The sequence below is a fragment of the Cervus canadensis genome, chromosome 15 (genome assembly GCF_019320065.1).
Source record: "Cervus canadensis isolate Bull #8, Minnesota chromosome 15, ASM1932006v1, whole genome shotgun sequence".
Classification (NCBI taxonomy): Eukaryota; Metazoa; Chordata; class Mammalia; order Artiodactyla; family Cervidae; genus Cervus; species Cervus canadensis.
This window is the reverse complement of record NC_057400.1, coordinates 70,118,685-70,146,573: the sequence shown is the minus strand read 5'-3', so window position 1 is coordinate 70,146,573 and position 27,889 is coordinate 70,118,685. Positions and strand designations below refer to the sequence as shown.

The 27,889-nt window shown below is 43.3% G+C and overlaps 1 protein-coding gene across 2 annotated transcripts in view; it reads right to left on the bottom strand.

Annotated features, from left to right (window-relative positions):
• CYFIP1 (cytoplasmic FMR1 interacting protein 1) overlaps positions 1-27,889 on the bottom strand; it is a 114,818-nt gene that overhangs the window by 46,313 nt on the left and 40,616 nt on the right. For both annotated transcript variants that reach the window (XM_043487882.1, XM_043487881.1), the window contains exons 2-12: positions 23,591-23,713; positions 23,426-23,515; positions 22,720-22,797; positions 22,446-22,547; positions 21,434-21,615; positions 17,705-17,801; positions 17,480-17,608; positions 9,860-9,964; positions 7,957-8,048; positions 5,454-5,571; positions 3-125 (exon numbers count right to left, since the gene is read on the bottom strand). In XM_043487882.1, coding sequence (XP_043343817.1) covers positions 3-125; positions 5,454-5,571; positions 7,957-8,048; positions 9,860-9,964; positions 17,480-17,608; positions 17,705-17,801; positions 21,434-21,615; positions 22,446-22,547; positions 22,720-22,797; positions 23,426-23,515; positions 23,591-23,707 — 1,233 coding nt within the window. In that variant the 5' untranslated portion in view covers positions 23,708-23,713. The remainder of the gene's footprint in view (positions 1-2; positions 126-5,453; positions 5,572-7,956; positions 8,049-9,859; positions 9,965-17,479; positions 17,609-17,704; positions 17,802-21,433; positions 21,616-22,445; positions 22,548-22,719; positions 22,798-23,425; positions 23,516-23,590; positions 23,714-27,889) is intronic.

Below are 27,889 nucleotides of genomic sequence, written 5' to 3'. Positions count from 1 at the left end.
ACCACTTCCATCACATGAGCACTCCACTGGGACAGCAGCTGAAGACCTTGAAGAGCCAAGTCAAAGAGCTTCCGGTATTCAGCATCCGTCTTCTGAGCCTCCTGGCGGCCTGAGCCCGTGACCACCTAGAGATGATAGAGCATTAAGAAGTCACCAGTGTCCAGGAAACCACTTATCAAACCCATTCGAGGAGCCTACTCCAAATGTACACTGGCAAAAGTAGTTCTAAAAAACTAGCTATTACTTTAGATGATGCTAGGGAAACAATTATTTTAATAACTGATACACAGAGCAAAGGAATCCAGCTCTGGAAGGAGCAAGGAGCTGAGGGGACCACCAGGCTGAGCCTCAGTCATGCCTCAAGGCAGTGGATGCAGCTGTCCACATCCCAGACAATCAGCTGGATCCCCCAGCAGACCTCAGCATGGCTGCCCAGGGGCCAGGTGGGCCTGGAGAACGGGAGCTGTGTTTGACGGGGCCTCTAATCTGGCAGTGTACAGGACACACAGGGGAGAGGTCATGGCAAATGATGGCACAGAAAATGAGGGTGGACGTAGGCGCGAGAAGGGGGATGGCCACGTCAACCACTGCAGCTTATACACGGAGGCACAAAACCCTGGGAAAATAAGCCACTACCGCTAATGAGCAAAGAGGGTAAAAGTGAGCAGTGACCAGCTGTTTACTACTAAGGAATACATACTTGGTTCTTTAGGTGTGATGCAATTATGGTTATGTTTTAAAAGGGCTCTTCATTTGTTAAAGACACATGGGAAATATATTCATAGGGAGTGCTATGTTATCTTGCAATTGCTTCAAGCTAACCTGGAGGAGTAACTGAAAAGGGGTAGGTGATGAAGCCTCGTGTGGCATCTGAGGGGCCAGGACTTGTCTCTTCATTTGTGTGCTTGAAAATTTATGTAATGGAGAACTAAAACACAAATAATAAAAATGGAACCCTCCTACACTGTTGGTGGGAATGTAAGTTGGTGCAGTGACTATGGAAAACAGTATGGAGATTCCTTAAAAAAACTAAAAATAAAATTTCCATATGATCTAGCAATCCCACTCCTGGGCATATACTTGGACAAAATTATAATCCAAAAAGATACATGCAGGGTACTTCCCTGGAAGTCCAGTGGTTAAGAGTCCACACTTCCCATGCAGGCGGCACAGGCATGATCCCTGATCAGGGAAGATCCCACGTGCCTCGCTGCACGGCAAAAAAAGATACAGGTACTCCTATGTTCACAATAGCAGTATTCACAACAGCTGAAACACATGATCATACGACTCAGCCATAAGAAAGAACAAACAATACCATTCACATCAGCAAGATGCAACTAGAGATTATTATACCAGTAAACTAAGTCAAACAGAGACAGACAAACACCATATGATACCACTTATATGTGGAATCTAAAATACGGCACAAATGGACCTATCTACAAAACAGAAACAGACTCTCAGACACAGAGAACAGATCTGTGATTGCCAATCGGGAGGTGGGTGGGCCTGGGAGTTTGGGATTAGCATGTGTAAACTATTATTTATAGAATGGATAAACAACAAGGTCCTACTGTATGGCAAGGGGAACTATATTCAACATCAAGCGATAAATCATCATGGAAGAGAATATTAAAAAAGGAATGTCAGTATGTGTATAACTGAGCCACGCTACGGCACAGCAGAGATTGGCACAACACTGTAAATCAACTATATTTCAATTTAAAAACGCGAGTGTGGTGCTGGCCTAAGGACAGACATGAAGGTCAATGGTACAGAACTGAGAGTCCAGAAATGAAGCCTCAGGATTATAACCGACTGGTTCTCCCCCACCCAGTTTTACTGAGGTATAACTGATACGTACATAAGGTGTACAATATGCTTTGATTTGATATGGGTTTCCCTAGTGGCTCTGACGGTAAAGTATCCGCCTGCAATGCGGGAGGACCTGGGTTCAATGGCATGGAAACTCACTCCAGTATTCTTAACCTGGAGAATTCCATGGACAGAGGAACCTGGTGAGCTACAGTCCATGGGGTCACAAAAAGTCAGACACGATTAAGCGACTGAGACAAGTGCAAATCCTGTGAAATGACTACACAATAAGTTAACATCTACCAACTCACAGTTACAGTTCTTTTTTTTCCTGTGATGAGAACTTTCAGGATTTACTCTCCCAGGAACTTTCAAACATATAATACTGTACTATTTAACTACAGTCACCATGCTGCATATTACAGCCCCAGAAATTATTTATCTTATAACTGAAAGTCTGTACCTTTTGGCCATCTTTTCTCACTTCTTTTACCTCTTGCCTCTGGCAACCACCAGTCTGTTCTCTGTATTCATGAGTTTGGTTTTCAGATGCCACACAGAAGTGATATCACACAGTATTTGTCTTTTTCTGTCTGACTCACTTCACTTAGTGGGATCCCCTTAAGGTCCATCCACGCTGTCACAGACGGCAGGACCTCCTTCTTTTGTATGACTGAGTAATGGTCCATTGTGTACCATATATCACATTTTCTTTATTCATTCACCTATCTGTAGACACTTAGGCTGTTTCTTTGGTTTGAGTATCATAAATAATGTTGCAATGAACACAAAAGTGAACAGTCAATTGATTTTGATGAGGGTGCCTTCAGTGGAGAAAGAATAGTCTTTAAAAAACAATACTGGCAAAACTGGATATCCACATACAAAAGAATGAACTTGAACCCCTAAATTATATCATACTTAAAAAGTAACTTAAAATGGATCATAGATCTAAATATAAGAGCTAAAACTTCTACAAAACTCTTAGAAGAAAACAAGAGGTAAATCTTTCTGACTTGGGTTAGGCAACGGTTTGTCCATTATGACCAAAAGCACAACCAACCAAAGAAAAAACAGATAAAAGTGGACGACACCAGGGATTCCCTGGGGGCTCAGCAGTGAGGAGCCTGCCTGCCAGTGCAGGGACGTGAGTGTGAGCCTCAGGCCAGGAGGATCCCACCTGCCCCAGAGCAACCACGCCCGTGCGCCATAATCACTGAGCTTGTGCTCTGGGGCCTGCGAGCCACGACCAGCGAGCCACATGCCAAAGCTACCGAAGCCTGCGTGCCCTAGATTCTACGCTCCGCAACAAGAGAAGGCACCACAGCGAGAGCAGCAGCCTTGAGAGAAGCCCCTGCGAGCCGCAGCTAGAGAAAAAGCCTGCACAGCAGTGAAGACCCAGCACAGCCAAAAGTAAACAAAACAAACTGGACCACATCAAAAATAAAAAATGTGCTTCAAAGAGCATCACTGAGACAGCAAAAAGCCAGAAGGACAGGAAAAAGACAGAAGATAGAACTCCAAAAGAACAAGAGAAAATATATGAAAATCACATGACAGATAACAGAATATTAAGAACCTAATAGTAAAAAAAAAAAAAAAAAGATAATACAATTTAAAAATGGGCATATATTTCAAGAGACATTTCTTAAAATTGGCCAACGAGTACATGAAAAGATATTCAGTTTCATTAGCCATTAAGGATATAAATCCAAACCACAACCAGGTACCACCTCACATTCACTAGGACGGTCAGAATTAAAAAAAAAACAAAAACAGAAACAAGGGCTGGGGAAGATGTAGAGAAATCAGACGCCTCACAGACTGCTGGTGAGAATGTAAAATAGCGCAGCTGCTTTGAAAACAGCTTCGCAGTTCCTCAAATGTTCAACAATGAGTGCCATATGACTCAGCAGTTTCATTCCTAGATATCTACCTAAGAGAAATGAAAACTTACGTCCACACGAACACTTGTACACAGATGTTCATAGCAGCATTATTCATAATGAACCAACAAAATGTGGTATGTCCAAGCAATGCAGTATTATTCAGACATAAAATTATTTTAAATATTATAAGCCAAAAAATTATTGATGCAGGCTATAACATGGATGAACCTTGAAAATACAATGTTAAATGAAAAAAGCCAGTCACCAGAGAGCACGTATTATATGATTCCATTTATACGAAATGTCCAGTAGGTAAATCCATAGACAGAAAGTAGACTGCCAGGTGCCAGAAGGAGGGGAATGGGGAGTGACTACTAACGGGTGCAGAGTTGCTCTGGGGAGGCTGACAGTGTTCAACAAGACTGTGGTGACAGTTACAGAACTCACTAAATATATCTTTGAACTGCATAATTTAAATGGGTGCATTGTCTGATACGTGCATTATGTCCTCATAAATCTGTTTAAAAATAAACTGAGCAAAGCTTTCAAAGGTAGATCTCCTTTCTCTCGTTAAAACCATCATCTGATTATAAGGGCATTATGGCAGAGCTCAGAAGGCAGACAGGAACCACCCTGCTGTCAAATGCTCCATTTGGAAAGGCAGACATGAGCTCTCTGTGCTGTTTGAGAGCGCCTCATGAACTCAGCTGACAACTACATGAAGTGCAGAGGGCTGGCCCCCGGCTCTTCTCGGTCGGCCGCCACCTGGGGTCTGCAAGGGGGTAACAGGCCCTGAGCGTTTCGGCTATCTTTCAGTCATTTTGGTTACATATTGACTAGTGCTTGTGGTTGAGGGATGGAGTTCTCATTGTCCTGCAATGGGCAGAACCAGCATACAGAGTTCTTCCTCCAAATGTAATGGTCCTCCTGAGAACCCCAACATACTACAATCTCAAAAACCAGACCTCTCTATGTGGCCCCAAGTCCCTAGGTCCCTCTACACCATTTGCAGCACCCATCCACGCCACTGACCACTGCTCTGACACTGATCTGGTGTCTCGTCTACTAGGACGTGAGAAATGACCCTCCCGTTGCTGCTTCTGCTCCCTTAGACCCCTGACCCACCCTCCCCATGTGAGTAATGCTGGCTTGGAGCCAGGCATGCAGCAGGTATGGGCAGTGTGACTGGCCCAAACAAGGACACAGAAAACCCAGCTGCAAAGTGGGGGGAATTAACAAGGCCCGTGGCCCAAGAGAGAGCACTACCTCCCACACCCATCTTCAGGCCTTTTTCTGGGCACTTGATGTTTCTTCGCATCCACTTGGAAGCTCTTGTACTTCCTCCCTCTAGACAGGAAAGGGCACAAGTCAAAACCACCCCTTCTGCTCCTGATGTCTTCCACTCCACTCTCCTTTCTCCTAGCAGTTTGGAACCACGGAACTAGACTAGAAAATGCACTTAATTCATGGTCCCAACTCAGTCATTTTTTGGGGATCACTGCTAATATTTTTCCAAAACAAAAGAAGATGCTTTTTGGACAGCTGAACAGATCCAAACAAACTCCATTATATCGTATCTGCACTGCCTCATCCATTACAATGACAGCTTGTTAAGTACATAGTACTTAAACTATGCTTCTCAAAGTAAATGAAGGGTGTAAAATTCAAACTAAATTTGGGTGCAGAGAATACAAGGACATCTGACATGGTGTTGCCTGGTGTGCACTGCAGGCAGAGGCCACTCACCTCGCTATTGCTGTAGCGTGCCAGCTCCGAGATGAAGCGCATATGGTCCTCCCGAATCTGGACCATCTGCTCGCAGATGTTGTACTGTGGGCTGCTGCTGGAGGATGTGCAGGTCCATCTGGGGGTAAAGGGGAAATGTGCGTGACCTGAGGGACACCTGCAAGGCAGGCCCACCCCCAGCCCAGCAGGCCTGCTGAAGCTGAGGTTGAGGTGTAGAGCAAACGCGGCATCCTCTGCATGGTAACAGCTGGGTCTGCCTCAGTTCGCCGTGTCGGGTCAGAATACATGGCTGTATTCTGGAAAAGGAACCGTAATTTCTCCTTAATCAGTAAACTACTTTCCACAAAGCTGAGAGTTGCTGGATGCAAGATACTGCGTAACCCTTCCAGAGCCCCTTGACACATTGCTGCACAGTTGGCAGGAACTAATATTTCTTTATTATTCACATGTGAAAATATAAACTAGTACAAAACAAGTCAGCCAAAGACTCAGGAACAAAAGTTATCCTTGATGGGAGAGTTCAAACTGACATGACTTGGAAATTAGACAGTGTTGCCATAACTAACTACATGTACAACACACCATTTCAGCAGCAAACAGATGTAGTCAAAAGAGTGGAAAAAAAGGGTGTCAAAGCTTAAATCGGGGAAAAAAAAAAAAGATGAAATCTGTTGGCATTCTTGGGCAGAAAGCATGGGTCTTCGGGCTCAGAGCAGTTCTCCTGGTTTCCTCACACTCAGCACCAACTTGTACAATGTTTCTAACAAGTTTGCCCCCTTCGCCAGATGGAAAGGATGCAGATTACCAATTTTCAAGATGATCAGTACACTATCTCCAGCAGCATCACTTTAAACTTTGATTCCACTGTAAGATGACGTGACGATTACAGAGGCACTATCAAGGCGGCTCCTTGAGTCTGCAGCAAGCACACAGGCCAGGCCCGTGCCAGGGTCCACTCTCAACACACTGGCCTTCCCTGCAGGCCCCAGACAGCATGTCCACCTCAGGAGAGGCACACGTGTTATCAGATTTATCGGCAAAAGTGTTAGGAAATAAGCTGGCACAGGAGCCAGATGCCAACATCTTCCACTTGCACCAACCCCCAGGGGCCAGACACAGGTGCTAGACTGTTGGGCTGAGCTCTCAGAGCTGACTGCTACAGGCTTAGGCATCTGCCTCAGTGGCTGTGAAACACAGAAATTAACTGGTAATGATGGCCAATGACGTACACCAGATCATACTAAAAACAAAGTATGCAAAACTCCTTGCTTCCTGATTCTTTCATTGATTTCACCATTACTTATGCTATAGAGATGATTGTGTTTGTTCCAGTAGGAGGTGTACACTGCTAACTTACATTTAGGCATTTCTATTTATACCATGGAAATCAGTACACCCTCCAAATCAGAGCTCAAGTCGATGTTGAAAGGAAGAGAGGGTTCGGTTTAGTGAATGTGATTTTGAGGAAGCTCAAAATATCAGATTTAATGGCAGATGTGTTAGGAAATAAGTTGGCACAGAGGCTGGCAAGCTGCATACAGCACAGACCCAACGTGACCAGTTTTTATGTGCCCCAGAGCCACACAAATGGTTTTTACAGATTTTAAAGAGTAATGAAAAAAAAAAAGTAACAAGGGATAAGAGTATGTGACACATGTGGCTAGAAAGACATAATATGTTTATAATTTGGCCTTCACAGAAAAAGACTGCTAACCTCTGAGTAGCCAGATTGAGGTGCAACTGTATTTTTCAAAACCACGGCTGAATGGAGACCACGGATCTGGTGAAAGTCAACAGAAGCATCCTATGAGACTCAAGTGACTACGTGGAGGGCACAATAAAAAGAATTATATATTTACTATCACTTGTAACTAAAAGCTGCAGATTCTATATAAACAGGGATTGGTCAACTGTCTTAGCACAGGCCCAGAAAGTAAGCACTTTACAATTTGGAGGCTACACTGTCTCTGTCATATCAGCCGTAGAGCCATCATCTTAAAAACAAACAAACAAAAAAAACCTCTTTAAAAATGGAAAGACCATTCTCAACAACTGAGACCTTGCGAAAATAAGCCTGGTCAGGTTCTGGCCCTCGGGTGATAGTTCTATAACCTCTGTAAGTTGCATACAAACATCCAGCCCCTTCCCAGCAGACTGGTTGTTAAGCTTTTATCAGCACCCAGAGGATTTGTTTGTACTTCCATATATGTGACCAACACTGTCTAACAGAACTCTTTGGGATGATGAAAAGTTCTCTATCTGTGCTGGCCAAAACAGTAGACCCTAACGATTAGATATCTGAAATGTGGCCATTCTACTAAGAAAATAAATTGCACTTGTAAATGCATTTAAATGTAAACATCTAGACACGGAAAAGACTACCATATCAGGCATGTGACTGACAATGTCAAAGGTGGCATCTCTGGATAGATAAGCAGCATGTCAGGAACCACAGTGAGAACACTGAAGAATGCTCTGACTGGGCAACTCACTCTCTGCCTACCGAGATTTGTTTTCCTCATAGTGGGCGCTGGTCTTGATGTACCGGGCCAGTTCTATTTGCATGTCTCCAAACAGCGGAACCACCTGGAGTTGCTGTATTCAAAGAATAAAAATAAAAAACCCAGGGTCATTATATATTGTATTTAGTCACCAAATACAATCTAAGGAGAATGAGAAATGCTAATAATCACTGCGGGTTGAATGCTATTTGTGCAAATCACTTACTGCAAAAAAGCTGTAAACAACTTCTACATTCACTTAAAGAACCAATTCAAACATCAAAATTAACCTATCTTGTTGCTAGAACCATGGTCATTAAAAAAAAACAAACTGCATTTCTATATACAAGAATCAATTAGGAAAAACTAAAGAGAAAAAAATTGCAATAGCATCAAAAAATAAAAGTATGTATTATTAAATCTAACAAAATATGTTAAGACTTCAAAACAAAATATTACCAAAAATTCTAGAAAAAATTTTAAAGTTCTAAGTGAATAGAGAATTATGTTAGGTTCATGTATTGGAAAACATGGTATTTTAAAAATATCCATTTCCCCTAAATTGATCTACAGATTCAACAGAATGCCAAACAATATTCCAAGAGGAAAAATGGCTTATGGGTAGTATGTGCATGTGTGTGTATGTGTGTGTGTAAATCAGCAAGTCAATTCTAAAATATATTTCACAAGATAGACGGACAATGCTCAAGACAACTGTGGAGAACATAACTTGACGACCTGCTGGAGACTTACAGCAACTAAGCCAGCACAGGTGCAGACCAGTGGGGCAGAGAAACTTAAGGCAGAGTCATTCACATAGAGACACCTGCTTTATGACCCAGGTGACTCCTTAGAGCAAGGAAGGGAAAACAGAGTCAATTAGACATCCACAGGGGAAAAAATATCCAAGACTGTCAACCCCCTATCTCACAGCATACATTACATCTAGATTATAGATCTAGATGGAAAAGGAAACGATGATGCTACTAGATGGTAATGCAAAAGAAAATTCTCAAGATTAAGAACCTCAGTTCACCAATGACTCTTCAAGAAAGTGAAAAAGAAGAGCTACATCGGGGAAATCCATGTATTTTAGAACACATGTATCCGACAAAGGACACATACCCAGAAGACGTAAAGAACTACAAATCAACATGGAAAAAAAAAGAATGAGAGACTTGAAAGGACAGTTCACAAAGAGAACATACAAAAGACTAATAATACTGTGAAAAGCAATCAGGGAAACATCAACTAAACCACAAGGAAACACTAGCCAATAAAATCTCACAGACACACAGGTACACCCTTCAGGATGCCCCCTTCTTCCCAAAGAATGACAGAGCCAAGTGTTGGTGACGATATAAAGCCCCAAGAAGGCTCACTCATTGCTGGTGCGATGCAAGTCAGCACAGCCATGTGAGGGAATTGTGAGGCTGTATCTACTGCACCGAAAACGTCCATTCTATTAGAGGAATACGCAATCCACCACTGGGCACTCATCAGTAAAAATGTGCACAGATGTGCACAAACCAGCACTATTCAGACAAGCCAAAACGCAGAAACAATCTCATGTTCATCACAGAATGGATAAGTAAATTGCAGTTTAGTCATAAAATGTAGAGTCATACCACAATGAAAAAGTAAAAACTATGGTTGCAGGTTCCCATAGGGACGATCTGACAAAGTGTGCTTAGCCAGACACAAAAGAATACATATGGCATGATTCCTTTCGACAAGGTTCAAATTCAGGCAAAACTGCTACAAGGGCAGGAGACAGTCTACTCACACCCACCCACCCGCCAACACTGCATTTCCTACTATGGACCAAAGTCACAGAGGTTGACCTCCCGAAGCTCAAACTGCATTCACTTCAATAAGAAGGTTTACTTAGAAACAGCAACTCACCTTGAAGTATTTGTCTATTTTGGATAAGTTTATTCTTTTCTTGGCATCTAGTTTATAAATGTTGCTGACACTTCCATCCATCAAATATAGACCAAATCCCATGACCTGAAAATCACAAAATGGCACATAAAAAGCTTAGACCTGCAGGTTTAATTATCCATAAACACACTGCTATAGTTCATAACTTTGAAATGACAATTCATTCTTATTTCAAAAAGCACTTTTTAAAAAAACTGTAGTTGACCTACAACCCTATATTAGTTCCAGGTGCACAACAAGTGAGTTGGTATTTCTATACATTCAAAAATGATTATCATAATAAGCCTAGTTACCACTGGTCCACCATGCAAAGACAGACAGTATTAACAACGGTATTTCCAAAGCAGTACATTTCATCCTACGGACTCACTTATTTTGTAGCCAGAAGTCTACACCTCTTAATCTCACCTATTTCATTCACTCCTCTACACCACAGTTGGGAACCTCCTGTCTGTTCTGTTTCTATGAGTCTGTTTCTGTCTTATGTTTCTTCATTTTTTTTAGATTCTACATATAAGTGAAATCATATGGTATTTGTCTTTCTCTGCCTGATTTATTTCAGCTAGCACAATACTCTTTAAGTACATTCACAAATGGCAAGATTTCATTTTTTATGGCTGAATAACATTCCATTATATCTAAATATATATCTATGTAGATATATATAATCTTCTTATGCAATGTACACTTAGGCTTTCATGTCTTGGATATTGTTAACAATGCTCCATGTATCTTTTTTAATTAGTATTTTTCTTCATATAAATATCCAGAAGTGGAATTGCTGGATCTTATGGTAATTTTTTTTATTCTCTGAAGAACCACCATATTGTTTTCGGTTGTGGCTGCAGCAATTTGCATTCCCACCAGATTTCAAACTGTACCAGCATTCCCTTTTCTCCACCTGCTTGCTAGCAATTGTTATCTCTAGTCTTTTCGACAACATCCATTCTGACAAGTGTGAGAATGATACTTCACTGTGGTTTTGATTTAAATTTCCCTGACGATGAGTAATATTGAGCATCTTTCCATGTAGCTCTTGGTCATCTCTATGTCTTCTTTGTAATTAATGCAGATTCATATTCTCTGTCCACTAAAAAATTTTTTTTCATATTGAGTTGTTCAAGTTCTTTCTACATCTCAGATATTAACCCTTCGTTGAATATATTGTTTGCAAATACCTTCTTCATTCAATATGTGGTCTTTTCATTTTGTTGACAGTCTCCTTCAAAGTTTTTGAGCTTGATGTAGTCCCATTTGTTTTTCCTTTGCTTCCCTTTTCTGAGGCGACAGATCAAAAAATATATATATTGCTAACACTAATGATGTCAGAGCTTTCTTTCAGGAATTTTATGGTTTCAGTTCAGTTCAGTTCAGTAACTCAGTCATGTACGACTCTTTGCAACCCCATGAACCACGCACGCCGGGCCTCCCTGTCCATCACCAACTCCCGGAGTCCACCCAAACCCATGTCCATTGTGTCGGTGATGCCATCCAACCAGCTCATCCTCTGTCATCCCCTTCTCTTCCTGCCCTCAATCTTTCCCAGCATCAGGGTCTTTTCAAATGAGTCAGCTCTTCGCATCAGGTGGCCAAAGTATTGGAGTTTCAGCTTCAACATCAGTCCCTCCAATGAACACCCAGGACTGATTTCCTTTAGGATGGACTGGTTGGATCTCCTTGCAGTCCAAGGGACTCTCAAGAGTCTTCTCCAACACCACAGTTCAAAAGCATCAATTCTTTGGCGGTCACCTTTCTTCACAGTCCAACTCTCACATCCATACATGACCACTGGAAAAACCACAGCCTTGACTAGATGGACCTTTGTTGGCAAAGTAATGTCTGTGCTTTTTAATATGCTGTCTAGGTTGGTCATAACTTTCCTTCCAAGCAGTAAGCGTCTTTTAATTTCATGGCTGCAATCACCACCTGCAGTGATTTGGGAGCCCAGAAAAATAAAGTCTGACACTGTTTCCACTGTCTCCCCATCTATTTGCCATGAAGTGATGGGACCGGATGCCATGATCTTAGTTTTCTGAATGTTAAACTTTAAGCCAACATTTTCACTCTCCTCTTTCACTTTCATCAAGAGGCTGTTTAGTTCCTCTTCACTTTCTGCCATAAAGGTGGTGTCATATGCATATCTGAGGTTATTGCTATTTCTCCCGGCAATCTTGATTCCAGCTCATACTTCATCCAGCAGGCATTTTGCATGATGTATTCTGCATATAAGTTAAATAAGCAGGGTAACAGCATACAGCCTTGATGTACTCCTTTCCCTATTTAGAACCAGTCTGTTGTTCCATGTCCAGTTCTAACTGTTGCTTCCTGACCTGCATACATGTTTCTCAAGAGGCAGGTCAGGTGGTCTGGTATTCCCATCTCTTTCAGAATTTTTTCCACAGTTTATTGTGATCCACACAGTCAAAGGCTTTGGCATAGTCAATAAAGCAGAAATAGATGTTTTTCTGGAACTCTCTTGCTTTTTCCATGATCCAGCGAATGTTGGCAATTTGATCTCTGGTTCCTCTGCCTCTTCTAAAATCAGCTTGGTTTAAGGTCTTAACAATTAAATCTTTAATCCATTTTGAGCTTGTTCTTCTATATGGCATGAGAGAGTAGTCCAGTTTTCCCAGCACCACTTGTTAAGAGGCTGTCTTTTCCCTGTCACATATTCTTGTTTCTTTTGCCACAGATTAACTGCCCATTAAGTGAGTTTATTTCTGAGCTCTCTGTCCCACTGATCTATGTGTCTGTTTTTGTGCCATACCACCCTGTTCCGACTTTGTGGTATAGTTTGAAATCAATTACATCAAACTGGAGTGTGATACGTCCAGTTTTGTTCTTAAAGCTTTCTCTTATAAGATTGTTTGATTATTTGGGGTCTTTTTTGTTTCCTTACAAATGTTATAATTATTTGTTCTAGTTCTGTGAAAAATGCCACTGGTACTTTGATAGGTGTTGCATCAAAACTGTAGATGGCCTTGGGTGGTATGGGAACTTTAATGATGTTAATTTTTCCAATCCCCGAAACAAAACAGATCTTTCCATTTGCTCACGTTGTCTTCAGTTTCTTTCAACAACGTCTTATAATTTTTCAGAGTCCAGGTCTTTTACCTCCTTGGTTAGATTCATTCCAAGGTTATTTTATTCTTTTTGATACAACTATAAATGGGATTTTTTAAAAAAATTTATCTTTCAGATAGCTTGTTGTTGGTATATAGAACCACAATGGATTCCTGTATATTATTTTACCTCCAGCAACTTTACTAAATTCGTGTATTAGTTCCAAAAGCTCTTTGTGGGTATCTTTGGGATTATCCATGTATAGTATCATGTCATCTGCAAACAGTAACAATTTTACTTCTTCCTTTCCAATTTGGATTCCTGTAATTTCTTTTCTTTCTCTGACTGATGTGGCCAGGAGCGCCAATACTAGGCTGACTAAAAGTGGTGAGTGAGTGGGCATTCTTGCTTTGTGCCTGATCTTAGAGAGAACACACCTTCACTGCTGAGTATGATGCTAATGTGGGCTTGTCATACACAGCCTTCATCATGCCGAGGTATGCTCCCTCTATATCCACTTTGTTAAGATGCTTTATCATAAATGGATCCTGAATTCTGTCGAGTTTTCCCCACATCTGTTGAGGTAGTCATATGATTTTTATTTTTCAATTTGTTAATGTGTTATCACATTAATTGATTTGCAGTTATTGAATTATTCCTGCATCCCTGGAATAAATCCCAGTTGATCATGGTGTATGATCTCTTTAATGTACTGAATTTGGCTTGCTAATATTTTGTTGAGGATTTTTGCATCTATGTTCATCCATAATATGGGACTGTAATTTTTGTGTGTGTGATATCTTTGTCTGGTTTGATATCAGAGTGACGATGCCTCACAGAATGTCGAAAGCCTTCCTTCCTCTTCATTTTCTGTGGTGGGGGTGGGGATATTTTGAAGATAGTTGTCAACTCTTCCTTAAATGTCTGGTAGAATTCACCAGTAAAGCCATCTGGTTCTGGGCTTTCATTTGTTGGAAGTTTTTTGATTACTGATTCAATTTCATTAGTGGTAATCAGTTCATTACTGGTAATCAGTGGTACCAGTTCATATTTATTTTCTGTTTCTTCCTGATACAACTTGGTAGAATGCACGTTTCCAGCAATTCATCCATTTCTTCTAGGTTGTCCATTTTATTGGCATATAATTGTTCATAGTAATCTCTTATGACCCTTTGTATTTCTGTGGTGTTGGCTGTAACTTCTTTTTCATCTCTGATTTTATTGATTTGGGCCCTCTTGCTAATTTTCTTGAGGAGTCTAACTAAAGGTTTATTGATGTGTCTATTTTTTGAAAAGCGAGCTCTTAGTTTTACTCTTTTCTATTATTTTTAGTCACTATTTCATCTATTTTTCAGTCCAATCTTTATTATTTCCTTCTACTAACTTGGGGTTTTGCTTATTCTTTTGCTAGTTCCTCTAGGGGTAAGTTTAGATTGGTTATATGAAATTTTTCTTGTCTCCTGAGGTTTATATTGCTATAAACTTTCCTCTTAGAACTGCTTTTGTTATGTCCCACAGATTATGGAACACTGTGTTTCCGTTTTCATTTGTCTCCAGGTATTTTTAAATTTCTTCTTTGATTTCATTAGAGACTCCTTAGTTCTTTAGTAGCATATTGCTTAGCCTCCACGTGGTTGTGTTTTTTGGGGGTTTTTTTTTTCTTATAGTTGATTTCTAGTCTCATAGAAGCTGAAGCTCCAATACTTTCACCACCTGACTCGAAGAAATGACTCACTGGCAAACACCCTGACGCTGGGAAAGATTGAAAGCAGAAGAGAAGGGGACAACAGGGGATGAGATGGTTGGATGGCATCACTGACTCGATGGACACGAGTTTGAGCAGGCTCCAGGAGCTGGTGATGGACAGGGAAGCCTGGCGTGCTGCAGTCCATGGTGTTGCAGAGTTGGACACAACTTAGCGACTGAACTGAACTTGCTTCTTTATAGCCTGGCATCAACTTTTCCTCCTTCCTGATGTAACTTTGGTCTGGCATCCACTTCCAGGACAGTCCTGTCTCATCCACATTACAAACCTGCTCTGGTAAATATAAGCCTTCATCAATAATTTCTCAAAGCATTTCAGGAAATTCCCAGGCAGCTACCCTATCTGCACTAGCTATCTCGCCACTTGCTTTTATGTTGTAAAGGGTGACTCTAGCCTTGAACGGATGAAACTAGCCATGGCTGGCATTAAAAGATGCACCCTCTGAGTCTTTACTGTGGTTCGTCCTCCAGTCTTCACAAAGGCTTTTAGCTTTCCTTTGAATCAGCATTGAGTGGCTGACCCTGCATCTACACACTGAGAAGTTCCTCCATCTCCTCTATCATTTTTCTATACTTCTTCGACATTATTGTTGACATCACAGGCACAGTGAGCTTCCACGTTTCATGATTTTGTCCTTGTTCTTTAGAATTGTGCTGTTAAGTCTTTGTTTTAGACTATTTTGTCTGATATAAATATTGCCACCCTAGCTTTCTTTCCACTTCCATGAAATATCATTTTCCATCCCCTCACTTTCAGTCTATGTGTCTTTAGACCTAAAGTGAGTCTCTTGAAGGCAGCATACATATGGGTCTTATTTTTTAACCCATTCAGCTACTGAGTATTTTTGACTGGAGCATTTAATTCACTCACATTTAAATTAATTATTGATAGGTACTTCCCTAGTGGCTCAGCAGTAAAGAATCTGCCTGCCAATACAGGAGACACGGGTTCAATTTCTGTGTCAGAAAGATCCCCTGGTGAAGGAAATGGCAACCCACTCCAGTATTTTCGTCTGGGAATTCCCATGGACTGAAGCAGCCCACAGTCCATGGAGTCACTGAATCAGACACAATTAGCAACTAAACAACAACATGCTTATTGCCATTTTATTCATTGTTAAGTTCTTGAGTTTTTCATAGTTCCTATTCATTCCTTTCTCCTTCTTTTGCTCTCTTCCCTTGTGATTTGATGACTATCTTTAGTGTTAGGTTTAGATTTCTTTCTTTTTTTGTGTGTATCTATTATAAATTTTTGGTTGTGGTTATCATGAGGTTGATATATAGCAACCCATATATATGTATATATATGATTATTTTAAGTTACAATCTCTTAAGTTTGGACTCATTCTAATAACTCTGCATTTTTACTCCCCTACTGCTTAATGTTTCTTTAATCATGTTTTATATCTTTTCTATATCCCTTAACTATTTATTATGAATTTAGGTGACTTTACTACTTTTGTCTTTTAACCTTGCTACAAGTTGATCTACTACTTTTACTGTTTACTTGTCTTTTCCAATGAGATTTTTCTTTTTGTAACTTTAATATTTCTAGGCTTGGTAAAAAGTATTTTTAAAAGCCCCTCAGAAATTAATAGCTGGCCCTTCACATGAAGCTATTTTATGTCACCGCTTGTTTCCTCTTACATGTAGACACATCAGCTCCCCCTCTCCTGAAGCACAACGCAGTAATAACGTCAATTTCCAAAAGCACCTATTGCCAGGGGGCTCTTGTATCAATAGGTGCAAACAGAATGTTCCCAGTATCATAAAGCACCCCACTGGACAGTGCCCTTTTTCTCTGACCCCTGCCCCATGCTGTTCTCCGACATGGAAGAAATCTTGGAGCTGGGCCCACTTGCTTGGGGCCAGCAGGACATCCAGCACAGGGTCCCACAGAGCTGCCCTCTATGAAGGTAGAGAGCAAAGTGAAGAGAATGGCAGAACCATCTCCTCAGAGCTACTCAGTTTTCCTGGGTTCTCTCCAATGTACACATTATTAAACTTTCATTTGATTTAAAAAAAAAAACCAGATTCTCATTTTCCCAATGAGAAGCATCATTGAAAACCTCCCCAATTTGAAACAGAGCAATAATGAGGAATATGTTAAATGGCATGATTCTTGAACAACAAAAGTCTACTACAATCATGGTGACGTGCCTGTATGCTAAGTCGTCTCAGTCATGTCCAACTGCAATGCTATGGATTACTATAGCACGCCAGGTTCCTCTATTCATGAGATTCTCCAGACAAGAATACTGGAGTGGGTTGCCATGCCCTCCTCCAGGGGCTCTTCCCAACCCAGGGATCAAACCCACGTCTCTTATGTCTCCTGCACAGACAGGCGGGTTCTTTACCAGTAGAATAACCTGGGAAGCCCAATCATGGTGACACAGTATACTAAATTTCTAGGAACTACACCCCTGCCAAGTAAAATCTGGCACAATCTCTGTTACAAGAAGCTTTATGCTGAGAAAAGTCCTTGACCGAAACCTCCTTATCTACAAGCACCTTCTCCAGGGATGGGCATGAGATCTACCAGGCATTGGGCTCAAGCTTGGGACACACTCACGGGAATACGTCAAGGATTTGTAGTGCAAACTGCATGCAGGGTGGAAGATGCTATATGTACACACACACACACAACCATGAGAGAAAAGGTTGGCAAAACAATCATAAAGTTCAGCCCATTCATGGAAAGAAGGCTGCCCCCTTCTCATGGTGCTGTTGGTAGTCTTCCCTCAACACACGTACCTTGAGAAGCATGTGTTTCTCACTGGGCGTCAGGTACATTCTATTCTCATAGTAATCCACACAGAGATTCACGATGTCTGCTAGGAGCTCTTCATAACCAGAAATCACTTCTAGCTGCTGCTGCAGAGACTGAAACACAGGGTGAGATCTATGTCACTGACCACTCTCTGCCCCTCTGCCCCCTAGCAATGTGCCCCATCAGCCAGAGTGGCAAGTGTGAGTTACTTGTGTGATCTTGTTGTGGTTGGCCAGGAACATGGATAGATTCTGTGATTCCTGGATGGACTGTGGATCTGCCATTTTACGTAAAAACTGAGCAGCCCTATAAAAGAGGGGGAAAAAAGGGTTAATCAACCAACATGCTTAATGATATTAAAAAAAAAAAAAAAAAAAAAACAGCCTGGGAAGATCAAAATTACTTTACTACTGCTACAGTTATCTGCAGAAATGTGCCTCACAGACGCTGGTTTCAATTTCAGCCTCCTCCAGCTTCTCCCCTGAACTCCAGGTAAGTCTCTCTGCAATGTGGACAGCTCATGACCCCACTGTCCGTAGCTGAAGGACCTCCTCAGAGATGTGGAGCACCACTAACAGGTTCTCCTAAGGGGCACCGACACAATGGCCTCTCACGTTGGCTCCATCCCCAAGTCTGAAAAAGGCTGACACTCCCTCCGTGATTCCATTGCTGAGAGACACAGATGGCCAGCACCGTTTAGGTTCTCTGTCGAGAAACTTATGGGCAGCCAGACCTCCCACCAGTCAGGGACCACCCCACACACAGTTCTGTGCCAAAGGTCTGAGACAAAATCCTTACTCCACCACCAATTTGCAGCTCCATCTTGGACAAACCTAAAGAGCTGGTACCAAGTCTAACATGAGGAGTGGGTTTTCCCACACCATCAAGCAACAGTCTAACACCAGCTGGGTGGCCTGCAATGAACTCAGTTCTGACACTGCGGGAAGACAGCATCAGACCCCATGAGTAGGGCAATGTATGGGAAAGAATGGGGGCTTCCATGACCTCGGCAATCACCACTCCACCAAACTTCCACATGTTCACCAACCTGGAAGCTCTCTGAACCCTGTCCTTTGGGTCTTTAATGGAAGATTCCTCACATAAACGTGTTTGATTAGATTACTGGACACTGGCAGTGGGTTCAACCTCTAACCCCTCTCTCCCCTGAGGTCAGGAGGGTAGGACTAAAAGTTTCAACCCTCCAGTCCCAGGGCTGATTCCTCTGGTGACCAGCCCCATCCTGAGGGTACCTAGGGGCTTTCCAAAATCACACTAACATAACAAAAGAAACTTTATTGTTTTCATCACAGGAAATTCCAAGGGTTTTAGGAGTTGCGTCAGAAATGAGGATGAACACACACTTCTTATTATAAATCAATACATACCCCCTGAATTCTCCTGACTCTCACTGTATCTGAAAAACAAGACCTATATGACCGCCTCACAGGCTGACAAGGGAACGGTGGACACAGAAGGACCTGGACACTGAGGTCCAACGATCCTGCACAACACGTGCTGAGTCTCTAGCTTTTACCAAGCAATATGAAAGCACATAAGAGGACTCTGCACATCTAGGGCCCCCCCAAAAAGTTCAGGACCTGTCTGTGCAACCTAAAGTTGCACGGTTTTACTAAAGAAAAGCTTTCATGACAAAGACTAGTAACCTCCCCAACTGTCATTTCCTTTCCTTCCTGCTTCAAAATAAACCCTGAGTTTCTACAGTGCAGCAGTGTGCCTCATCTCCACCAGGATCAACTGCTCAGCCATGAGATATAATGCAAAACTTTGTAAGGCGCTTGAAAGTTTACTGATAAGAGATATTGTGGGGCCCTCAACTCTCCTTCCTTCCTGCTGACCTGAAGGCAGAGACGACACCTGGAGCTCAAGCAGCCATTCTGGGCTACAAGGCAACACACAAAGACAGCAGGAGCCCTGGTTCCTGGACGGTGCAGGACCCACTTAGCGGCAGGCCACCTACATCAGGGCATTTCAGGTGAGAAATAAACCGTAATCTTGCTTATTTCTGTCAGTTTTTTTAAAAAAATACATGCAGTAAAATAATATTAACTAGCAAGTTTACATTCTTTTTTAAAGAATGTATAGTGTTCACTTTATTGACTTGAGTGATTGTTGAAGCTGCAAGAATGGAAATTAAGCAAAGGACCAAAAATACCTGTTTTTATTTTCCTTAAGCCTCACCACGACAATATGGGTTATCTGGAACTTATACTTAGAAGAAGCTGTAACTACCAGCTAGGTGCAAATAAAGTGTTTTTTGATTTTTTTTTTTTAATAAAAAGGGTTTTGAATGTTGACTCTGGGTGTGAGGGCTGGGGATGAGTAAGGGTTATTGTCTGGGAAAGTGAACCAACAGAGGGTCCATAACAGAGATCATAGCAAGAGGATGCTGGAAGGATGAGGGGTGCCTCAGCCCTTTTCTGCGCTCAGGGGAGCCTGGGGGGTGGCAAAGATGGTGGGCAACTTCTGAAGGGGGTGCCCAGGGGCCCTCCAATGGCCTTCCACAGAGCAGTCCCATCGTTAAACTGTTTTCCAGATTGGGCTTTGAAATAAAGGTGCTACTGCTGAGAAAGAGAAAAGAAACCTTTTTAAAATGAAAAACCACTGGTGCTGTCTACCTCCCCATGTCTCTGATAGAGTCAGAAAGGCTAAGAAAGCTGATCAGAATCATGCAACAAGGGATTTGTGCCATCAGGAGCAGAAGCTGTCCTCCTGGACTGGGAAGCTCAGAAGCCCCATGCTCCACCAAGAGTCCCACACACTTGAAATCCCCGAATACTGGCATCAAATGGAGACAACTCCAGACTCTCCAACTGGAGAGGAGTTAACAGGACAATTCAAAAAATGTTGTCATTCTGAAGATCTACACTTGCATGCAGAGCCGACTCTTGTAATGAACGGAACACCTGAACTTATTTCACACGAACAAGGCTTGAAGTCTGGGAGATCTAGCTCCACCCCCACTGCTGACCCAAGCTCAGATCTGTTTCGTGCTGCATCTCAAGTTAACTTCATTTTAAAGACACAGCAATGGTTGCATGATTTTAGATGTGTATTACGGTTCAGGGTAGGCTGCCCCCAAATATGCCACTGTGGCATACTGATTTATTCTGAATTAGTTACTTCAACAGTTGCAAGTACATTCTGACCTTCTCTGTGGCCCTGAAAGCGGGAAACAAACCTTCCACATGAAAGGTAACCTCCTTGTACCAGGAGGTCAGGAGGCATCCTCATCACCAGAGGCTGTGTGAACAACCTTCCTACCTCCTCACTCACTGACCACGCCAACTCAAACTTCTCTGTCTTATCAATTCTTCACAGGTTACTTTTTCTTTGTTTAAAAGGTTACTTCTTTGGGTCTCATATCTTGGGACCCCCCCCCACATATTTATTAAATTAAATTTGTTTTGCTCTTAATTTCTGCTTTCTTAAGGGTGGTTCTCAGGCAAGAACCTAGAAGGGCACAGGAAAAATTACTTTTCTTTCTCTACAAATGAAACCACAGCCTATTCAGATGCAAAGTAAATCTCTTCTAATTCAACTGTATGGCTAAGATTCATTGTCTAACAAAGGAAAGAGAAGTCAGCATCTCACTCCAGCCAACTTGTTTTAACAGTCTCGGGCACAGACTTTCTCTACAGAGTTGGTTACAGGGCAGCTGCTCCGCTCGACCTGCCACCAACACGCTCAGTCTTACAGACACACTGCTGTGACGTGCCCTCCGAGACCAGACACGCAGGCTCACGGCAGCACACTGTCCTCTAGGGTGATGGGAGCCCAGAGCCCACTCCACACACAGACTACAAGAATGCTTCGCAGGGCTCGTGATCTGTCTCAGGCCCAAGAATGGCCCTGGTAGGTGCCGCAGCCACCAGGCAGGGGTGCCCGAGAGCCCAGGAGTGAGGCCCAGGCGCGCTCACCTCTTGTAGGCCGAGTGGTCGTTCTTCACGCTGCACTTCATGTTCTTCAGCTCGTCCAGCACAGCAAACATGTTGATGAACTTGCCCAGGGTGATCAGGTAGGCTTCGGACACGAAGTCCTTCCTTCTCTCCGCGTGGCAGAGGCGCCTCACCTCCCCACAAAAACGCTCAATGGCGTTTCTCTGTGCAGACAAAGCAGGACAAATACACTGCCTTCAGGGACGGGCCCACTCCAGACCCAGCTCCAAGCACAGGGTCCAGACTCACATGACTCTCTGATGAAATGCCCAACCAACAGCTCAGGTAAAGAGACATTTTCTAGAAAGTGATTTCCACGTGTCTTTGCTCTGTAATAATCATCATCGATTTTGCACTTTACCAACTATGTCTCCAAAGTAAAAGAATTTTGTTGACTATTCCAGCAAAGTTACTGAGCAAAATTCTGCAAAAGAACATCTGTAAAGCAGATTGCTTTAGCTTTCAGAGTTGAAAAAAGGAGTGGGAGGATTTCCACTTGACAATTTTTTAAGATAAAACAAAAACTCATCACCTAAGGAGTTGTATCTTCTCTGTTTGCTAAAGGAATCTATAATAAAAAAACTCACACACATTTCTAAAACATGTCTTTAAAAATCCCGAAAGTCCCTCCTGTGGCCACCCTGCCTAACCCAAGGGCCAGAAGGAGTCAAAACCAGGGTTAAGCCCACCAGAGCAGACAATGGGATGAAAACATGTGAAAACCAGATGAATCAAAAGTGCAAGCACACTGATAGAAAGCAGTCTTCATACAGGAAACACAAATCCTCTCCCAAGGGAAGAAGAGAAGTGAAACACAAAAGCAGCATTTAACTTTGAAACAGCCAGTCAAGCTTTAGCCTGTCAAAGGTTTAGTTCCCTTTAGTCTCAAAGCTGTTGTGAGCATCTGAATTTACATGCAGTTTGTTTAGTTAGTACATGGTGCCAGCGTCCCACTCCCCTGCACTAAACCCCTGGGATCATTTCACCGTTTTACCTGGAAGTACATAAAATTCATCAGTTTTGTGACCTCAGGCTCAAGGACCTCCACGGTTTTCTCATAAATTTCAACTCTGTTAGGCTGTTCGTTACATTTCACCTGGAAGTAAACGAGCATGACAGAGATAGGCTTCAGCCCAGAGAATGTGAGGAGCTGCTGGAGGAGGACAGATCGGATGCCGGGTGTGGTGTGACGGGCAGGGATGAGGCCCGGTCTGTCTGGAGTGGGGCGTGGCCAGTGGGGATGGGGCGGGGTCTGGCTGGGACGGCACCTGTGGGATGGCCCGGGAGCAGCTTCTCCAGGTGTAGAGCATGACAGCGTATTCTTGGCCTTCCTCCAGCATCTCATTCTGCAAGGGCACACCGGGCAAATCAAAGGCAAGCAGAACAGTCACAAACTGCTAACATATACAGCCATAAACCAGAGGGAGAGGCCAGGAGGCTGACTACAGTCTGAAAATACGTTTAAGATGTGTTAAAATGCTCACAAGGTTTGATCTAATAACTTCACTTGTACAAATCTAGACAGGGAGAATAATTATGTATTTAGGAAGATATTCATCATTGAACTTCTTACTATAAGAAAGCAAGGCAAACTAAGTAAACACACAAAAATAGTTAAATTTTGAACATTTATAAAATGGACTAGACAGCTATCAAAAATTACTTCATCTGGTGTAATTTAATGACATACCAAAATGTTCATTAAATCATTAATATACATAATTATAACAATGCAATTCATTTCTGCAATCTAAATCCCATACGGGTGTGTGCCTGGTACGCTTGAGCACAAGTATAAGCCAAGGAGAGTGCGCTGGCTGATGTGACAGAGGTTTTCTCTGGGCCACAGAAGCCAGCTGTTCAGAAAGAGCATGTACTGTTCTTAGTAACAGAATAACACACACACACACACAAGGCATTTGCCATTCAGATGTGTCAACCCCTGGCCTCCCACTGAGGAAACCATGCAGTTACCATGCTAGAGTGGACGGTTGCTTGTTCAATGTATCTTGCGATGCCGGTAACAAATGCATTTCTGTCTTCAAAATTAGTGTTGAAATTTGGCTGGAAGGAAAAAGAAAACCATCACATGGAGGTCGGCATCACAGGCCTTGTGTCCTGCAGCCGCCCAGCACCCACCTGATAGAGCAGTGAGGACGGTGGGGGCTCAATGCAGGGCTGCTGGTCAGGCAGAGGCAGCTCTTCCAAGAGGTCCACGTTGGACAGTGCGTCCTCCAGCGTCACCTGGGCTGCCATCCTGGCCTAGGACCAAACACAAAGCCCCTGCACTGTGAGGAAGGGCATGACAGTCCCTCCAGGGTGGGGTACTTAGGGTCCTGCTTCCCTGTGCCTTCTCCTTAGGGAGCTGGGGGTGGCAGAGGCATCTTAGACTGTCCCTGGGGCCTGGCATCTCTCTCGGGCCTCATCAGCAGGGGAGTCACAACACAGCTGCTGCATGTCGTGGTATAGGCCACAAGGGCCAACACACGTGCCAGGGCTTCCTGCCACCCTCCCACCTCAGGGCCATCATCCTGGAGGGCTCTCTGAGAGGGTCTAACAACCCTTTCACTGAGCTGGGGGCAGGAAGGAGTTCCTCCAGGACTACGTCTGTCCTCAGGAGGCCAGCACAGCCTCGGATGGGCAACAGTGCTTCCAACCAATGACTCTTCCCAGGCGGGTCCTCCGAGCGGGGCCACACGCTCGGGATGAAGATGCACAAAGCCAGTGCCCTGACTCCAAGAATACAGGACAGCCTGCAGGGCCCAATAAGGTGAGGGCCTATGGCTATGGAAAGAAAAGAGGGAGAGGGCTACTGGCAGAGGACTCGGTGACTGCCACACAGAAGCACAGAAAAGCAGATGGACTTAATCTGATGCATCTATGCTGGCTCCAGGAGGGAGGAGTCAACAAACTCCGGCTTGCCTCCCGCTGAATGTTGCTGTGATCCTGGATGGGACTCAGGGAGCAACTTTAACTCCAGATGGACATGTGAAGCAGCCCTGACCCCAGCAGGATATGTGGGGCAGCTATGTGGACAGCTATGTTCATTCTGAGACTGGAAATAACAGCAGGTGGGCTGGGAAAGAACACTGCAAGAAAAGGAAGGGGTACCCAGCTGTTCCACTTGGCACCGGGCACCAGACAGGCATGGGTGCGGAAGTATGTGGCGAGGCAAGTTTCCAAGCCTCAGCACGCTGCTCAGAGAACCAAAAAGGGAAGCCCAGGGCACTGGAAAGCCCCAGGGACAATGTGGAGAGGAAGAAGCTTGGAAGAGCAAGCCCACAAAGCTGGTCAGAAACGTCATCAGGCTCCCCCTCAGGCTGCACACGCGTGGATCTGATCCTCATATCCCAAGCCCTGAGACCACAGCCAGGTCCCAGACGGCTACAGGAGGCACACACAGGACAGATCCAAAAAGCACTGCTGAGCTCCAAAGACAGGAGTGACACTGTACCACAGTCCAGAGAGGACAGGTCAGAACGGCCGCCTAAATCAAAGCAGGTTGTTTGCCAGCTAAAATAAAAACAGCAACATTTCCTAGGATTTCAACAAGACCCACAGTCTCATACTATAATATCCAAAATGTCCAGCTGCAATCCCAACTACTCAGTAAAGAACCAGTAATGTCTTAGCTCCGACGGGAAAAGATGAGCAACAGATAGCAATGCCAAAATAATACAGATGCTACAATTATCTACCAGACTTAAAGTACCTACTGTAAAAATGCTCTAAACAAACATGGCACTCCTCAACTGAACAAAAAAACTGAAAGTCACAAATAAATAAATACATAACTGAATGGAAATTTAGAACTAAAAAATACATCATCAAAAAAATCTACAAAAAATAAATGCTGGAGAGAATGTGGAGAAAAGGGAACTCTATTACACTGTTGGTGGGAATGTAAATTGAAAGAGCTACTGTGAAAAAGCGTAAGCAGAGTCCTTAAAAAACTAGGAATAAAACTACTATATGACGAAGCAATCCCACTACTGGGCATATACCCTGAAAAAATCATAATTTAAAAAGACATCTGCACCCCAATGTTCACAGCAGCAGCATTTACAATAGCCAGGACATGCAAGTGTCGCAGACATCCATCGATAGATGAATGGATAAAGAAGCCATGCTACATATACACAATGGAATATTACTCAGCCATAAAAAGGAACAAATGTCAATCAGTTGAACTGAGGTAGATGAGCCTAGAACCTATTATACAGAGTGAAGTAAGTCAGAAAACAAATTATCGCATATTAACACATATATATGGAATCTAGAAAAATGCTACTGATGAACCTATTTGGAGGGCAAGAATAGAGACACAGACGTAGAGGATAGATGTACGGACATAGAGGGGAAGGATGGGGTGGAACAAACTCAGACGAGCACTGCCATGTGAACACTACCACGTGTAGAAAGAGCTAGCGGCAAGCTCAGCGGGGTGCTCTGTGATGACTTAAGAGAGGTGGGATGGGGTGAAGGGTGGCAGCTCAAGTAGGAAGGCACGTACTATACCCATGGCTGACTCATGATCTTGTATTCCAGAAACCAATGCAACACTGCAAAGCAATTACCCTCCAATTAAAAATACATTTAAAAAACACAATACTGAAATTTAATGAACTCCCCACACGAGCTTAAAAGCAGAGGAAAGATTCAGTGAATTTGAAGACAGAGCAACAGAAATAAGCTAATTTGAATGACAGAGGGGAAAAAAAGACTGAAAAAAATGAAGAACCTTGAGGACCTCTGGAACAAGAAAAAATATCGCACACTGTCTCATAAAAATACGAGAACAAGAACAAAGTGTCTCAGCTGGATAAACAGTTGAAAACAGGACTGAAAACTTTGTAAATGTGTCTACAGATTCAAGAAGCTCAGCAGACCCCAAACAAGACAAACCTAATGAAATCCCTACCCAGACATATCACAGTCACACTGCTGAAAAATAAAGACAACGAAAAAATAGCTTAAAAATAGCCTGAGCAAAGTGGTTCATGACCTAGAGAACAATAATTTGTGAGAAATAAATTTCCATTGTTGATAAGCCAAAATGAGAGAGAAGGAGAGGGAGGGATCTAAGAGGAGTTAAAAAATAAAATGTGGACCTAAACCCGAACATGTCAATAATTAGATTTATCAAAGTAAGTTGAAACATACCAATTAAAGACAGAGGTTGTCAGAATGGATTTAAAAACTCCTGACCCAAGCATATGCCAGCTATAAGAAACTCATTTCAAACATAGTGACATAGGTAGCTGATAGGAAATGGGGAAAAGAGAAACCACGCAAAACTAGTCAGAAGGAAGCTGGACTGCTCAAGCAGCACAGAAAGCTGGCTTCAAAGCAGGAAATGCTCTGAAGGAATAAAGGGGGTGCACGACCGAAGACCACTCAGAAAGGGAGCAGCCACGCTCAGTGTGAGTGCACCACAAGAGAGGGTCACACCAGGCAGAGGCCCACAGCCCTGAAAGGAGAAGCAGCTCCACCCTGGAGACAGCGGCCGCACTCAGCCAGCATCGCGGGGAGGACAGACGCTCCCGCCTGTCCTGCCGGCGCTGCACAGAACTCCCCAACCCCGACAACAGCACAAGACCTACTCTGCACGGTGCTCACCAGACACGTTAATGCTAAATGTGGCAGATATTTTTTCACAGCAATGAAAGAATCTCCCTTTCATTACCAACTTCCTTCTGTCATCAGAACTTCCTATTCCACACACTCAAGAAAGGAGTACATCCAGGACAAGGGTGCACAGAGCTGAGTCCTCCTCCCGGTCACTGCCCGGCAGAGTCAGGGCAGGGGCCCCAGCGGTGCCCACACAGGGCACCTCAAAACTGATGGCCTCCGAGGAGCCAGGCTGCCCAGCAAGGTGCCTTGTGGGCCCACGGGTCTGCCTTGCCTTACCCCTGCGCCTCTCACCTCCACGGGTCAAGCCAACCATCCAGGAGCAGCCATGAAGCCCACAGGACCAGCTGCCCGAGCTTTCCCCTTAGTGCCCAGGGGACCCCCTTCCTTCCCACCCTCTGCCCAGGACAGGCCCGATCACCCGCTGATGGAAGAGGTGGTGCAAGAGAGTTGCAGAAAGGCTCTGTGACACACTTGGGTCACATCCTAGGAAAAATGTCAAACTTAGGAAAAATGTTCAACTTATTTCAAATCAGTGTTTAAGGACTTTTTTTTTTGCTGTGGTTTATATATACAATGGGATATTATTTGGTCTTAATAAGGAAGGAAATTCTGACACATGCAACAACAAAAATGAAGCCGAAGTCATGCTAACCGAAATAAGCCAGTCACAAATGGAAGAACACTGCACGATTCCACTCATAGGAGAGAAGTCAAACTCAGAGAGAAAAAGTAAAACGGTGGTTACCAAGGGGTTGGAGAAGAGGAGACTGGGGAATTACTGTCTAATGGGCAGAATCCAGTTTG